This window comes from Cetorhinus maximus, chromosome 19, assembly GCF_964194155.1.
Source record: "Cetorhinus maximus chromosome 19, sCetMax3.hap1.1, whole genome shotgun sequence".
NCBI lineage: Eukaryota > Metazoa > Chordata > Chondrichthyes > Lamniformes > Cetorhinidae > Cetorhinus > Cetorhinus maximus.
The window spans coordinates 77,777,001-77,793,250 of NC_135897.1; the positions used below are offsets into that span (position 1 = coordinate 77,777,001).

At 42.7% G+C, this 16,250-nt stretch overlaps 1 protein-coding gene across 1 annotated transcript in view; it reads right to left on the reverse strand.

The window, feature by feature from the left end:
- Positions 1 to 252: 252 nt before the first annotated feature.
- LOC144693957 (sodium/hydrogen exchanger 9-like) overlaps positions 253 to 16,250 on the reverse strand; it is a 364,072-nt gene continuing 348,074 nt past the window's right edge. The window contains exons 15-16 of the mRNA XM_078564226.1: positions 13,473 to 13,578; positions 253 to 3,603 (exon numbers count right to left, since the gene is read on the reverse strand). Of these exons, the coding sequence (XP_078420352.1) occupies positions 3,439 to 3,603; positions 13,473 to 13,578 (271 nt within the window). The 3' untranslated portion in view covers positions 253 to 3,438. The remainder of the gene's footprint in view (positions 3,604 to 13,472; positions 13,579 to 16,250) is intronic.

Sequence of the window (16,250 nt, forward strand, 5' to 3'; positions counted from 1 at the left end):
TTGCAGCCTACTGGTGTAAGGGGTCTTCTGGAGCCTCTGCAGATAGAGTTTTCCTTCATGGTTGCTTTAATGTAGGTAGACCTCATAGTAACAAGGATTGATTGGGAAAAAAATGTTAACTCACCCCCTAAAGTGACAATTCCCACCCCAGTGTTATCAGTGGTAGCGTAGGTTTTGCCAGTACTCCAGCAGCTGATAATAAGCAGCATGTTTACACATTGTATAGTAAAAGTCACATCCATTAATTTGAAATTGTTTTCATTGCATTCCATTTTATTTCAATTCTTAAGGTGCACTGTATTATAATATGAGAAGGCACGTTACATTGTTGGTAAATAAAATACATGAAAGACAAGTTCATTTAAAGCCAGCTTGTGGATAGGAAGAAAAGATTCTATGTGGGTAGTTTGCTACCTTTAATCATCCTTGCTCTTTTGCTTAATCCCAACTATTTTCTTTGGTGGATGTGCAATGTTTGTCTTGTGAGGGATATGTTGTTTATGCGAGTGTTTATTTTTGGTAGCAGGCCAGGAACAGGGACCACATTTGGTTTGATCCTAAACAGTACATAATCGTAGAGAGTACAGAAACATCAAATAAGAAGCAGTGTGTGCGCCTCTTTCCACAGTGATTTGACTCAAAACAACAGAGGATGGGGGTGTGTTGGAGGGTCATCCAAATGCCATCTTGTCTGCAAGATCATTTAGCTCAATGGTGCTTAAAGGGGGTAATATGCTAGATTGGGGGTCAGCAAGTTGAATTTCACCTTTGTTGCCATAGCTTCTCCAGCAATTTTTGGGAGTTTTACCATCCTTTTTGATTTTGTGTCGGATACAATGTCCTAAGGATTGTGTAACCACAGCCCCACCACCCAAAATGGGACTATCCCTGAGAGAAACAGCTAAACCAATTCTTCAGCATGGAACAACTCTCACACCAGCTCCCTTAACTATGCAACCACTGCTTCTCACTTGATATTTTAATGACTTATTATTTTTGATTTATAGTTTACACTTCCTATTTGTGACCATCTCCTTCATGAAAATAAATGAAGACTTCTGATTTTGTTTTTAATTCCAGTTATTTTCCACCATTTCTATTTCTGCCTTGTATTATTATGCAGTACACCTAGTAAACTAGCTTGGAACCGACTAAAATCATCTTGCTTGATAACTGAAGCATTTGAGTACCTAATGTTTTCAATGTACATGACAAAGCAAAGGTGACTGTGTGCTTTATATCTGTGCATCACACATATTGTACAAACACCATTTTATATGGCTTCTCCAGCAGACGCAAGGCAAATGGTGCCTCACTCTGCTCTTAAATATTTGTTTCTTGGACTTCATATACATAGAAGAGATGGCATTCTTGTTCACAAGCTGCACAGCCCATGTAAAGTTACTCAATTGTGTCCATCATAAACTTAGCATAAAGGCTTGATTCAATTAATATATTTTCAGTCTGATAAGGCTTTTATCTGCCAAGAACGAGACTGCATCAAAAAAGCTTTCTATAAATTAAAGTGAATCTGCTAATGTAAGGTACAAAGTTCCAGAAAACTTCAAACTCTGGAGAAACAGATTTTCATATTCAAATAAAACTTTTACATTGCATACCCAAAGAAAGTCAAGATGATTACATGGGCTAAGCATAGTCTGCTGATTAAAATATGTACAGCATTAGGTTGGCTAAAAATTAATGTATGTCAAAAAGAATTTGAGTATCTAATTAGCTATTTCACAGCAATAATTCAAGTGGACATTGACAGTAAATTTTTTATACAGTTTAACTCAGATGTAGAAACATGTTCTTCCCATTTTTTTCCTGGAGGTATATCTTAAATTTGATGAAGCAACATCTTTGAATCCCAATGCAACATACTGTTTACATTCTGATTAAGTAGAATATATGAAAAGGTCTTCCATAGCCTGTTTTGCTATTCAGTTAGACCATGGCTGATCTGTATCTTAACTCAATCCAGCTACTTTGGTTCTTTAAACCTTGTTATCCTTTCCTAACAAAAATCTATCAGTATCAGTTTTGAGATGTTCAACTGATCCAGCTTCAAACAGCTTTTTGGAGGCCCTTTATTAAAATCTAATGAACAAAAAGTCAAATTCCGATCTCTAAACTTAAACCTTACTGCTAAAACCTTCTCTCTTTCTTGATATGGTGCATCGGAAGCAACAGGTTTTTAACTGCCCTTTTTGTAATCCCCACCCTCCCAAATCAACTTCCCACTTCTCCCGAAAGCACAGACTCTTACAGCTTAAAGAACATCAACAGCCCTCCAGTACCTCAGCTTCATGTGTGAGTTGTGACAGTGAGTGTTGATAAGCTATTTGGCGCTGAAAGCATCAAGGCAGAGCCCCCAGTCCTCTCCTTATTTAACACTTACAAATGCACACTTTCTAGAAGGGGCCACTGGGTAGCAATTCGAAACTTGAACCTTAGATGACTTTATTCCACTTCCTAGCTCTGGAGTGTAATTGTTGCATCTTGACTCCTGTCCGGGATTGTTTTTGAGATCATCTGCTCTTTATGTCTTAATGCCGCAGCAGAATGTAAGGCACAAAATACCAGAAGACTTCAAAGTGTATTTATTCACTGAGACATTGGGATAACAGTTCCATGTCTTTTTTTTGTAGGTGGTCTGTCATAGTCAACATTGTCAGGTGACTGAACAGAGAATATGAAGAGCATGACTGAAATTCAAGCCATGATACCATCAGATCAGTGGAATGTAACATAACATTGTGAGAAAAGGTGTATTAGGTGGAATGTGAAACCGTTGACCATTCTAATGCTAGTCAGAGTTATAAGAAATGCAGAATGGTACTATCACATTTACACTGATTAGCTTTCAAAAGTCTCCACAATGGCGCAATGATACTCCTTCTGTAGCAACAGAGCAGTATTGCAAAGTCTGCATCTGAATCATTTCTGCATGAGTACGCTGAGGCCCAAGCAAGGGTTATTCTAGCTCAGAGGCAGAATAGAGCAAAGTTTAATATGACATCCAAGAGCTTTACATAGGAAAATAAAATTGAGCCAGTGCAGTTACTTTAATCTGGCTGCAAAGGCAAATTCTTGAAGCTCTGGACAGAATTAAAATCACATTTTTCTAAAAATGCCATCAGATAGCCTTTCGGTCTCATGTGTCTTACCGATAAGGATTCATGAACTCACTGTATAAGTATTGGTCCAGTTGTTCTGGTTGTCTGTTTTGATTTTAGTACTGAGCTTGGTGCCTGCTAAGCAGGAAAATGTGCAACTTTAAGAGTTTAAGAACCGGGGTAGTTGAATTGGTACAAGCATTTGGGAGCTAATTCATCTCCCCGTCCATTTTGTTCCCACCAGATATGTGCCAAAAAGGGCTTTGTTCAGTAGGGCCACTCAGAATCTATTTGAGGCAGGGCCCACTGTTAGCTGAATTTATCCTTCATGGGAGTTATCCTTGGCCACTGGTTGCTCTTGTTTAGGAATATCCTTTCCTAGTTCATCACCAGAGCAAGAATTAGGCACTGTTCTGTCTTCATAGTACACTGACAGCTCATCATTGCTGATGATGTAATCTGTGTCATCTTCCTTCTGATGGTCCTGAGTTTAAAAAACAACAGGAGTTATTTTATTTTTTTAGGTACTGACAAAGCACCACCATTATTATTCAGATAGCAATAATACTATTGAAATTAGTACCCAGTTAATTCTCACCCAACATATGTTTTCAGTATTTAGAACAAAGAAGTACAGTAATGTCAAATATTTATATATGGCAGAATTAATTTAAAGCTCCAGTCATCTTCTATCCAAAATAATAAGCGAGCAGTTCCAGAGAAAAAAATTGGTCCGGGTGACATGGACATCTGTTAAATACCCTCAAGTTTCCAACTGAGCAACAATCTTCCTGTGTACTATGTATAATTGCTGATCAAATGGTAAATCAAATATATAATCCTGAGCCATGCAGAACAATTTATACCAATATCCAACTATCCATTAAAAAAAAACTCGAGTATCAAAAGCTCTGTGCATGTCGAGTACAGCAAATCCATTGGTCTAGAAGCATAATCACTTTCTATGTTTTGCCCTTTGTGTTTAGATTATTTACTAGTGCCAATTATAAATATTTACAAAGTGGCTATTTTATTGGAAACTCAAGGAAAATCACTTAAAAAGTGATGATAATGCTGTCATTCCTCTCCATCTTAAACAACCTACTCATTCTGATAGTTGTGAGAAATGGATGTTATTTTTACAATATTTTGGGGAATTTTGTGTTATTCTGTGAAGAAGGGTGTGTGTGTGTGTGTTTGTGTGCGTGTGTGTGTGTGTGTGAGAGAGAGAGATTTAATTAAACTGAGCAAAGATTAATAGGAGACAGATTGTCTGGGGGTTTAAAACATGAAAAGGATAGGGGTGTTCGGTTTGAGGTACTATTAGATCTAACATTTGCATTTTCAGTTAAGTTGAGAGTTTGTTCAAACATCAAAGGGAAGTCAGAGGCAACAAGAAACATGTTCGCATCTTGCAAGAGTTCCATAGGTAAACAGAAGTGGGGATATTATATTTTATTGACCCGAAAGCAAAGGCAAGATGGAAACATGAAAGATCTTATATTTGGAAGGATTTGAGTTTCAAAGAGGTGTGAAAACAATGGAACCTGAGATGAAAGGGGAAAAAAGGTACTTTAGAGTTACCATGGAAAGCTTAAGGTGGCGGCTTGAACTGCGGTGGCTGTAGAGCTAGAGCTGAGAGATATAGCAGCTGCAGCTATAGCTGGAGTTCTGAGCTGGGAGAAGATGCAGGTTTGAATCAGCCATCCAGTTAAGCCAGAAAAGTCTTGGGCTGCGAAAAGCAGTTTTATTCTGAAGTTTGGGTTTCCACAGCAGAGTGGAAGAGAGTTACAGGTCATGTGGTATGCCTTTATTAGAACTGCAGCAGTTTGTCTTGGGTAATATTACTGGATTTTTATAGTTAAACATCTATAAACATCTTTAAAATATCTTTAAACATTCCAACCTAACCATGTAGCTAAAATCCCTCATTCTTAGAACCATTCTGCTAAATCTGCCTTGCATTCTCTCAAAGACCCTTACATTCTTCTCAAAGTGTGGTGACCTGAACTGGACACAATACTCTAGTTGTGTTCTAACTAAAGTATGGGGTGAAAATTGATAGGCAGGACGTACTGGAAAGACAGGCTATGTATAGAATGGGTCAGTTGCCTGATCCAAATGGCTGCCTCCCAGGTTGCTAAAGGAACTGGGGGTGGCAATAGCAGAAGGGCTTGCCTTAATCTTTCAATGTTCCCTAAACACAGGGTGGGGGCAGGTTCCAGAGAAGTGGAGAGTGTCAAAAGTGACACCCTTATTCAAGAAAGGGTGTAAGGACAGTCCAAGTAACAACAGGCCAGTTAGTTTAACATCACTGGTGGGTAAGGCTTTAGAAACAATAATCATGGAGGAAATCACCAGAAACTTGGAGAGCTTTGAGTTAATTAAGAAGAGCCTTCATGGTTTTGTAAAGGCAGGCCATGCTTGACTAATGTAATTGACTTTTTTGATTGAGTAACCGAGAAGCTTGATGAAGGGAATGCAATAGATGCAAGCATGACCTGTCTTTCCAGTACATCCTGCCTTTATCTCTATCATCTCTATCCATCCTTTATCTTTACCAATATTTTGTCAGCCTACTCTTAGTAAACACCTTAGTTAAGTAATCATTAAGTATTCTAGCCTTGCCCTGCACCTTTAAGCATAGACCATCCTCTTTATCTATAGGACCCATCCTGCTTCTTACTACAAGCTTATTACTATTTCTTTTGCTTTACAAGCTGCAGATGGTTTATGGATGCACCTCTTGCTTTCACCCCTCCCCTCACAACCCTACTATTTTACCTTTCTCCTTTCAGATACCAAAGAGCTGAAACCTGGCCAGGCAGTGGTTCAGGAACAAGAAGTGATAGAGGAAGAAGAGACTGATGAGGTAACACAGCCACTCACCCTGACACTTGCAGCCACCAGCTTAGATATTGAAACTGCATGTACTTTAGAGGGGAGCGCGGGCTCAGGGCAGAACTGACCTGTAGCTGGGCCTTCAAGACTCAGAGCTACCTGTGGTCATTCTGCAAGGCTGTCTCACATTGAAAGCCAGCAGCCTTCCAGCAGCCATGCTGCAGTCTCTGGGGTATCACTGCAGAGGAGCAGTAGGCCAGGGAAAAGTAAACAAAACACAGGCACTAAGGGAGGGCACAAGGGAAAACCTTACTTTTGTTGGAATGCTGGAGGGTTGGTTTGGACTTTGGGATCCTGTTTTCTGGTGGCTGTTATTTCAGGATTGTGGCCCACACTGTGATGGCCAGTAACAGAGGGAAGGGAAGGTGTTGGGCTGATGGTGAATGGGGAATTGGGGTTGCATTCACTGAAACTGCAGTCGGATGAATCGATCCCATGCAGCCAACCCGGACAGGGAGGGGATGTGTTGGCTTCCTCCTCCCTTCCTTCTATTCCTCTTAGCTGTTTGCCATATACCCGGGAGCAAGGGTTGTGCTCTCACGATGGCGAGGTTGTGTCGGATGCAGCCAGCCATGGATACACTCTGGAGAGTAATGCAGGGTTCTGCCAGAGAAGTCCAGGCAGTGGAAGTGTTGCTAAAGCACTCCATTAGTTTGCTTGGTAACATTTCAGTGGCAGCATAGTGCTTGATAAATGCATGCTGCCCATTGAGCATAGGCCTCAACAACAACTTATATTTTATATAGTGTCATTAATGTAATAAAATGTCTCAAGCTCTTCATAGGAGTGTTATAAAGCAAGATTTGCAACCCAGTCATATAAGGAGATATTAGGGCTGATGACCAAAATCTTGGATAAAGAGTTGTAGAGGGACAGAGATTTAGGGAGGGAATTTCAGAGTTTAGGGCCCAGGCAACAGAAGGCACAGCCACTGATGGTGGAGTGATTAAAATCAGGGTGTTCAAGAAGCCCAAATTGAAGGAGTGAAGGAAGGGAGGAGGAAGCCAACACATCCCCTCTCTGTCCGGGTTGGCTGCTTGGGATCAGTTCATCCGACTGCAATGTCTTGGAGGGTTGTGGGGTTAGAGGAGATTGCACAGATAGGGAAGGGCCGTGGAGGGATTTGAAAACAAGGATGAGAATTTTAAAATCAAGACGTTGCTTGACTGGGAGCCAGTAAGTACGTTAGTAAGCACAGGGGCGATAGGTGAATGGGACGTCGTGCAATTTAGAACATGGGCAGCAGAGTTTTGGATGACCTCAAGTTTACGGAGGTAAAATGTGGGAGAGCAGGCAGGAGTGTGTTGGAGTAATCAAGTCTAAAAGTTATAAAGCAGATGAGCTGAGGCAGGAGTGGAGTTGTGTGACATTACAGAAGCGAAAGTAAGCAGCCTGGGTGATGAAATGGTCAGAAACTCATCTCAGAGCCAAATATGGCACCAAGGTTGCAAATAGTCTGATTCAACCACAGACAGTTGCCAGGGAGAGGGACGGAGTCAGTAGCTTGGGAATGGAGTTTGTCATAGCACCAAAGAAATGGCTTCTATCTTGATGTTCAAGTGAAGACAGTCCCAGTGGAACAGTACTCTTTCCCCAGTACTGGTGCCAGGTGCCCCATGAATTGAAACTCATTTCTTCCACACCAATCTTTGAGCCACACATTCAACTCTCTGATCTTATTTACCTTACACCAATTTGCTCTTGGCTCAGGTATTAATTCAGTGATTATTACCTTTGTGGTTCTGTTTTTTAGCTTAGCCCCTAGCCGCTCATGTATAACCTATGTCTTAGGTACCCATGTAGACCATGAAAACTGGATTCTTCCCCTCTCACTCCAAGTTCCCCTTCAGCCCTGAGGAGATGCCCTTAATTCTGGCACTGGGCAGACAACACAGCCTTTGGGACTTGTGTTCTCATATCTATCCCGCTAGCTATACTGTCCCTACTGCTACTACATTCTTTTTTACTCTCCCAACTTGAATGGCTCCCTGTACCACAGTGCTGTGGTCATCCTCGCTGCAGTCCCTGCTCTCGATCATCCACACAGGCTTCAAGAAAAGTGCAAGACTTGGAGGGGGAAGGGAGGTTGAAGATAGGACGGCAATTTGCAAGGGTTGTTCTTTCAGGAGATGGGTGACCAAGGCAGATTTGAAAAACAGGGGGACAGTACCTGAAGGGAGAGAACCATTATCAGCTAACATGGGAGCCAGGAAGGGAAGTTGAATGCTCAGCAGATTAGTGGAAGCAGGGTTGAGAGAGTAGGGGACTCATGAACAGGATGAGCTTTGAGAGGGCATGAGGGGAAATAGGAGAGAAACTAGAGAATGATACGAGTTCAGGGCTAGGGGAAGTTTGGCCCAGTGGGCTAGTGAAAGGGAGTAACATGGCAGAGGGAGCTGATCGGGATTGCCTTTATCTTAGTGACAAAGAAGTCCATGAGCTCCTTGCACTTATTGTTGGAGATAAGGGTAGGGGAGACAAGACTGAGGCATTTAAGAAGATGGTTTGCAGTTAAGAAAAGAAACTGGAGTTATCTTTGCATTCCAGGATCATCCAGGACTGCGTGAGCAGCTTTGGCAGGTAAGAGTAGGACCTGTTAATCCTTTTTGTGGTCCGAACAGATCTGGCAGTGAATGGTTAAACCAGTTGTCTGCCAGATCCATTCAAGTCTGTGTCACTTAAACTTAAGGGAGCAGAGATGAGAGCTGTACCAGGGTGAGAGAGAGTAATGGTTTTAAAGGGAACTATGGCATCAAAGGTGGCAGGTGCATGATGTGCTAAGTATGGTTGCACACTAGCTGTGCATTGAAGAAGTGGAACCCTTGTAGCTATGGTGCATCTCTGAATTTAGATGTGGCATCTGCAAAACAATGTGTATACAGTCATTGACACCCTGCAGCAAGGGAAGACCCATTATCCTGGTAAAGCCACATGCACGCTCCATCTGCTTCCCTCTGAGAGAAGGCAATGTATTCATCTCTCTTTGCATTCAATGCACCAGTCACCTCCCTTACAGGAGGGGGTATGGCAACATGCAAGGTGTTGGGAGATGTCCCCTGCTCCAGCCTGGAAGTAGCCTGGCATGGATATGTTAATGGCCACAGTCACCTTTACAGGGACTGGCAATGCTATTCTGGCCCTGCTCCGAGACTGCGGGTGTGCCTGAAAGAGTTGGCAGATTTCTGTTGAGCATCTCCAAAGATGTCACAGACATTGTCCTTGGCTTAGTCTGAGGTGGGAGAATTTCTCCCCGAAGACTCTGGGTGGATATGGCCTTCTGTTGAGAGTTCTTCTCCCCTCCTCCACATCCCTATTCTAGCAGCGTGTCCTCTGTGTTGTCTCTGTTAATTCTCCCTGTCATATTACAGGCCAAGGGGGAATAGAAACTACAGCACCCATGACTGTGAGCAAGAGCTCTGAGCCAAATCCTTTTACTGAGAAACACTCCCTGTGGACTTCACTGTAAATAACATTGTATAACTATAAATAACAGTACAAACCAGGAAACACTTTCAATAACTCAGCAACAGCCAATAGGAATCAATCAGTAACTAATCTCAAAAGTAGTTAACCATCCCTTTAAGTAGCACTGGTGGAGGGATCCTTCCTGCTGCTGAAGGCATGAACGGCTATGCAAGAGCCTCAGCTGGAATGCTGAGGTCAAAAATGGCAGTGCTACATTAAATCAGCGTTACACACTGACTGAAATCACACCCTGCTTCCTCTACATATTCCAGTGCACACTCCCAGCACCTGCATTACTGACCTCATGCCGTCTGGTACAGCTTATACAAGAAGTGTGCTTGCATATGGAAGCTACTTTGGACCTGAAACAGAACCTGCAGTGCTGAAAATACAGATGCGCTGTGAATGAATTTTGCAGCCAAGATATCGTGCCTATATTGAGATTCCTGTTGTAAACGGCTACACTTACGGAAGAGCAGTGATTTTTCATCTAGCTGTCATGTACAGTATTTAAGCAGGAATGGCCATTCTCAATTACCTACACCTGTACATGAGCTCCCCAGTAAGCAGTAAACATGAGATTTCAGGCCAAAGGAACCTACAGAAGTCATGCAGCAAGTTGCCTCTGCATCTGATCCTTGTGGATAAAGCTATTTTGAAGTTTAATTAATTCTAATGGCAAGTAGTTATCAATGCTGTCAGGATTTGCTGTCAAAGCTTTGTAAAGCAGTATTTGCTTAGACAATGGCTCTCTTAGAAATTCTTCACTGAACCTTGCCAATTAGTGACCCCTTTGCATATTTGTTGCTCTGTGACTTCCTTCCAATTAAGAGAAAGCTACCCTCTCTCTCGCAGTTGCTTCTCAGACAGTTTCAGCTTTGCTTCAATAGCTGTCACACAAATAAATGATCTGCAGCTTCTGTGTTCTCCCCTGATGTTTAAGATCTATTTCATAGAGGTGAATTGTCAAATCTGTCAGAATAGACACGTTTACAACAAATATAAGATCCATTAATCTTGAAACATGTAATGATTTCAGCACACAAGTCAACAAACTTACTTCAATATCTTGCTCCAATTAAGCTAGCAGAAGTCTGTGGGGAACATAACTTCAGAGTACTTGTTTCTTGAATAAAACTCTCAACTGCCGCTGAAGGCTGACTTTGAGTCAGAAAGTCACACCAGAAGTAACACTGAGCACAGCTGATTGCTGTGTAGTTACTATCCATATAAAACCTCTTGACATAAGATGCAATGCTAGGTGATCATTAAGAAGCATGTATCTTTAAGAGGCTTGCTGCACCAATCAGGGTTGGGATCTATGCTGAAGGGTCATGAGGACTCGAAACGTCAACTCTTTTCTTCTCCGCCGATGCTGCCAGACCTGCTGAGCTTTTCCAGGTAATTCTGTTTTTGTTTGGGATCTATTGTTGTTTCTGCAAGCTAACTTTTTCCTCTCTAGTCTACAGTTATTTAGTTTTAGTCCATTAGCTTTAAATGCAATATCAGTTCCTTTTCTGCCACAGCAAAGAAAAGTCCCTAACTTTTGCTGAGGTTCAGTCTCAGAGTGGGATTGGGGGAGGCGTTTCGGCTGGGAAACCTGGTAGGCTGGGTTTCCCTGAAAGCAACAGAGTTTTAGCTTCATGGGGTGCGGTGTTTTTGCAAACAGATTCCCCGTCCAGATGCCAGGCTTTGTGACAGGCTGATTGGCAGGCTTGGCTGCATGTTGGGTGAGGAAGGCTCCAGGAAAGGCCTCAGCCCAGAGGCAGCTAGAATTTGTGGTGGTTGGGGATAGAGATTGTGGTGGGGATGGGGGGACGGGGGGGATGGGTGGGGGGGGGGGGCGGGGGGGGCTGTTAGGTAGTAGGGTTGTCAACTCTGGCTGAACATGTTCTGGGAGACACGGCAGAGGTGACATCATGGCAAGCCGGTGGCGTGGCGCAAGCGGGTTCTAGGTTCATGAGTTGACTGTACAAACAGAGATACATGAATACAAATCCTGCCCCACCTCCTCTTACTGCTGTCGATGCACGATAATCGGAGGGGTGAGCGGGGAGCGATACTGGAAATATCAGCAACAAGAGAATCTCAATCTCAATTGAGCTCTGTCACAGCTACATCCAGCCGCTCCTCTTGCTCTTTACCACAACTTCCGGCGTTTCACTTAACAAGTCACGTCACCCCTCCTCCCACCGCCCCTGGCCACAGTGTCCCCTGGGAATTGTAGTCTGCTGTCCACCCAGCTCCGCATTCTCCACCATGCAGGGATAGAGAGACACTACATTTCCCAGCTAGCGCCATGGAGCCCTCCTTCCTTGTTCGGGGGTAATGATGTGTGTGGACCAAACTGGCCCAACTCACTCAATGGCATCAATGAAATTGTTTTAAAATCTCCTGGAAGGCTTTCTTTGGCCACCAGGAGATTGATGCTGATTCCTGGAGATTCATGCCCATTCTGGGAAGGTTGTCAACCCTAGTGGGGAGAGAGCAGTAGGTAGGATCAGGAGTGATCGGAAGGGGGGTGGTTTGAGGTGGGGGATTTGGTGATTGCAGGAAAGGGAGAGTGTTGGGAAAAGATTGTGCAGGTATGGAGTGTTTGAAGAGTGACTTGTAGGGCTGGGGGCAATCACAGGGTGCGATCAGGGATGGATCAGGTGCTGAGATGTGAGGGTGTGACAGTGCTATTGGTGATGGGTGAAGGGTCCAATTGTGGGTATCGGTGATCACGAGAGGGGGTGTTGGTATGGTAGGGAAGGTCCAATCGCAAGGTGCGGGCAGGGGTATGGTCATGGAGAGGGAAACAGGTTAATTCAGGGTCCCACCAGCAATGTTGGAAAGGTACTTATTCTACGCAGCAGCCCATGCCTCCCTTTAGCTGTTGTGTTTTCCATGGCTCTGGAAACATAGCTGGAAGAAAGGTAAAAATCTCAGGCACGCAGCCGCATCAGAATATAAAATGAGCTGCCTCCTGGGAGTGGAATGGTTGCCTGCCCCCTTCCTGCCTCAGTTAAAACTGCAAGTTCGAGATGGATGAGATTGGAGGTTGAGTTGACCCACCATTCCCGCTGCTGTGTCTGTAGGTTTCTTCCAAGATTTCAAACTCGTCTTCTCTGCTTTGATCTAGCAGTCACAGTGATCCTTCAACAGCATTTCATCGAGTTATTTAACATTTGTCTTCTTTATCACAGCACCGGTACATTTACAGATTAGATGCGATGGAAAGGCAGCACTCTTTGCAAAGAAACATTGCAGAGGCCATATCCCTTACTGTCTCAATCCCCACTCAACATAATAGTTCAGATATCATTGCATCATTAGAGACCTTTGCTTTGCTCTTCAGATTCAATTTATTCTGAAATCCAATGTCATCCTTTTGCCAGTTGATAGAAACTCTACTACTGTGATCTACTAAGGAACTCTTTCTAGTCAAAGACCAGGCTGCTAAATTGCATGTTCACATCATAGGGATTTCATGGGTTTATGTCAGCTTAGCTTTTATGTTTGACATAACTCTTCTTCCAGGTTCAAATAGAATACAGAACATGCTTTTAGGGACAAAATGTTTTGAACAGATAACTACAGCATCTAGCTGGTAATTCACTTGCTTCACATTATACCATGGACTACTGCAGGCTACTTCGTTCTCTTCGGGGTTTAACAGTGTATCAGTTCACATTGTGGTTGAAGCCTCGGGGCCCAGCTTAGTTATTTCACACTCTCTTGGAACTTTACTTGCTGATACTAGAGAGAGACTGATGGTGGAAAAGCTGAGTCAGATAGAGCCAGATCATGAAAGCACAATGGAGCAATCAATGCAAAATGTCAGAAAATGACTTGTGCCTTGGCAATCTTCACTACTATTGCAGAAAAAAAACAATGATAACAGCAGCAGTTAGAGATATCTTGCACAGCTGTGCAATTCAAAATTGAATAATAAGATCCATAATTCTAACTGTCAAATCCAGAACAAGAAAGTAAAATCTTTACCTGATATGCTTGAGGGCTGGTCAGTAGTTTAGCAACAGGACCACACCAGGCTGGCAGTGTTGTTGTGAGTGGTGGACCAGAATGTGTCAAAACTGGCTTCAAGTATCTTGTGGCTTAGTTAAGGAAATATTATGCAATTTTTGTTTTGAGTCTAAATAAACACATATTATAATGGAGGCACTGATAAATGTCACAAGTATATGTTATACATGTAACAGCAAATACTGCAAACGTATTTGGTTCTTCATATGACAAATTTCTGAAATTCATTGTGACGTTAGGAAATGATGGCGAGCAGCAGTTAAGTGCTTTCTCTGTGGGACAGAGGGAAAGCCCGCATCATTGCTAGACAAAAGCCTACGCGCTGTGGAAAAGATTTGGGGGCAGTATTTAATAGAGGTGACGGGGGCTTCACCCACTGGCTGGAGAGCTGGCGAGAGACCCACGTCACCTCTTTTGGAAAAGCCTGGGGAATTAAATTGAGGTGGATTATAATCCTTGCCCCTTTTTGGGACTATTCCAGATCAGGCGTCCCCTTTGGATGATCACCCTCACTTAAGGTTGAGAAAGACAGGCCCCATAGACACTTCAATGGGTCTGAATAACTGATCTAACTCTCCCCAAAGGAAAAGAACCACCAGAGAATATTACTGTCCTCCAGATAACCTTTTAAACACATCATATTTTAGTTAGATTATAAAACCCGGATATTGTAAGGGTTGGGCATCTCTCCTCAACAATGTACTTCTCCGCTGAAGAGTGTACAGAGGTGGGTTTTTAAGTTTGGATACAGAAGACTATATGAGAAAATACATTTTCTAAATTATATAAAAGCTTATTAAATAACCATAAACACATAAATAAATACAACTTATACATAAATACAACTCACTTTTGATGGTAATTGCAACATTGATAGTTCAAGGAAAAGTAAGTATGATCATGTTTCTATCAGAGAATCCACATTTTATTAATGTTACAGAGAAATATTTAAGATATCCATCAATATTTAAAGTAGTATTTATCTTAAATCTCCAAATAGAAGACCACAGAATCTAGCAAGATGCCTCATATCCCTATTAAGGGAGAACTATCATCACTACACTACAGCAGCTATGCCTTTACCTTGAGAGACACTGGAGTGAATCCAACGAATCTAAAAATCCTATTCTGTGGTTCCAATATTTATACCTTAAAAGAACTGAACCAGTAAGAAGCATGTTGAGCACAAATGCTGGACAACATTCTTTGTTTTTGTCAACATCCTTCAAGCAAACAGGATACTGAGAGATGCAGATAGTGGTCATTACACTCAGTTTCCAGGATTCAGTTGATAAGTTACTTAGGGACAGCCTTAATGTTATCTATTGTTAGATTACAGTATCTTACAATTTATTAATGCCTTGCTGAGCTGGTGTAGAGATCAGTTCCTGATTTTTCAGAACTGCCTTGTGTAAGAGGATATACCATATCCTATGCTACAGCATGTTGTTGTCTTTGAGCACACAGTTATGCCCAGGCATGTTTATTAACCTTTAAACCTTTATCCAGCAGATGAACTCTGCTTTTACTTTTTAAATCTGGTTCATAGGAGAATCCCTATTTTAATCTTATAACTCTGTATTCATAGCTGGATTCCTTCACAAAGTGCCTTTTAGGCACTTAATTGGGCAACGGTGGGGCCTTCCCTGGGATCAAGGACTCCTGCGTCCTTGAGAGCTGCCAGTCAGAGGCCAGCAGCTATGCACTGTTCGGCATCACCACCAGGGGAGCATTGGCAGCTGCTGGTAATGCATCCAGCCGAGGCCCAGGATAGCCAACGGACCCAGGCCACAAGTGAGTGATGGCAGGATGGAGGTTGCGGGGAAGGGCAGTGGGCAGCAAGGCACCCCCACCCCGCCATCGATGCCAGGTCCCTTATCAGGCACTGAGGGCCTTTGAATGAGGGAACATCCCCACCCGTGCCACACCCCAACCTGGAAGCCCGCAATCCTGATAGGATTTGCTTTTTGAGTTTTCTGCATGGCAAATTCCCGCCTGCCACTGGGTGAATACCAGCAGCGGTGGGTTGAAGCCTTTAAGTGGGCAGTAATTGCCCACTTAAGGGCCTCAATTGGCAGTGGGGTGGGAAGGCTGTCTATGAGCCTTCCCACCCCAGACTTGGTTGGCACAGAGGCAGAAAGGCATATTAATCTAGATTTTCACATGCACACATGTACCCTGTGCAGTTGCGAAAACCCATGAATTTCAATACATTCTGTCACATGTGCACGGGAAGTTAAAATATAAACCTGGGCCTCAATTCTGTTGTTATTTTGTATGGCATTTGCTAATCAGTTACAAATAACACCACATGGACCGGAAATTAGCTCGATCATGAAACTGAACCATACGTGACACTTATTAAAAGACGGTGTATAGTTTACCCTGTCCTCCCATAGGCATTATAAACAGAATACAACTGGGATCAATAGCGTCTCTAATTAAAACTTTTCGTGATTTGAGAGGGGTTTAACCTAAACACAAAATTGATTTGTGAATACAAGAGAAGTCCCAGGGCTAGAAAAGTTAATGTTCAGTTTTATTTAGTAAAGGCAGAGCATTATACAAACAAAATGGTGCATTAGAAGATTACCAGATTTGGTCCATTCGGCAAAGAGCAGCAACTCTTGAAAAACTTTTTTTTCTTCAGATTGCTTCATTCTCTGAAAATTGAATGTGCCTACCCTCCAGAGATCAAATTTTGACTGCATTGTGACAGTTCTAAGATACAAGAGG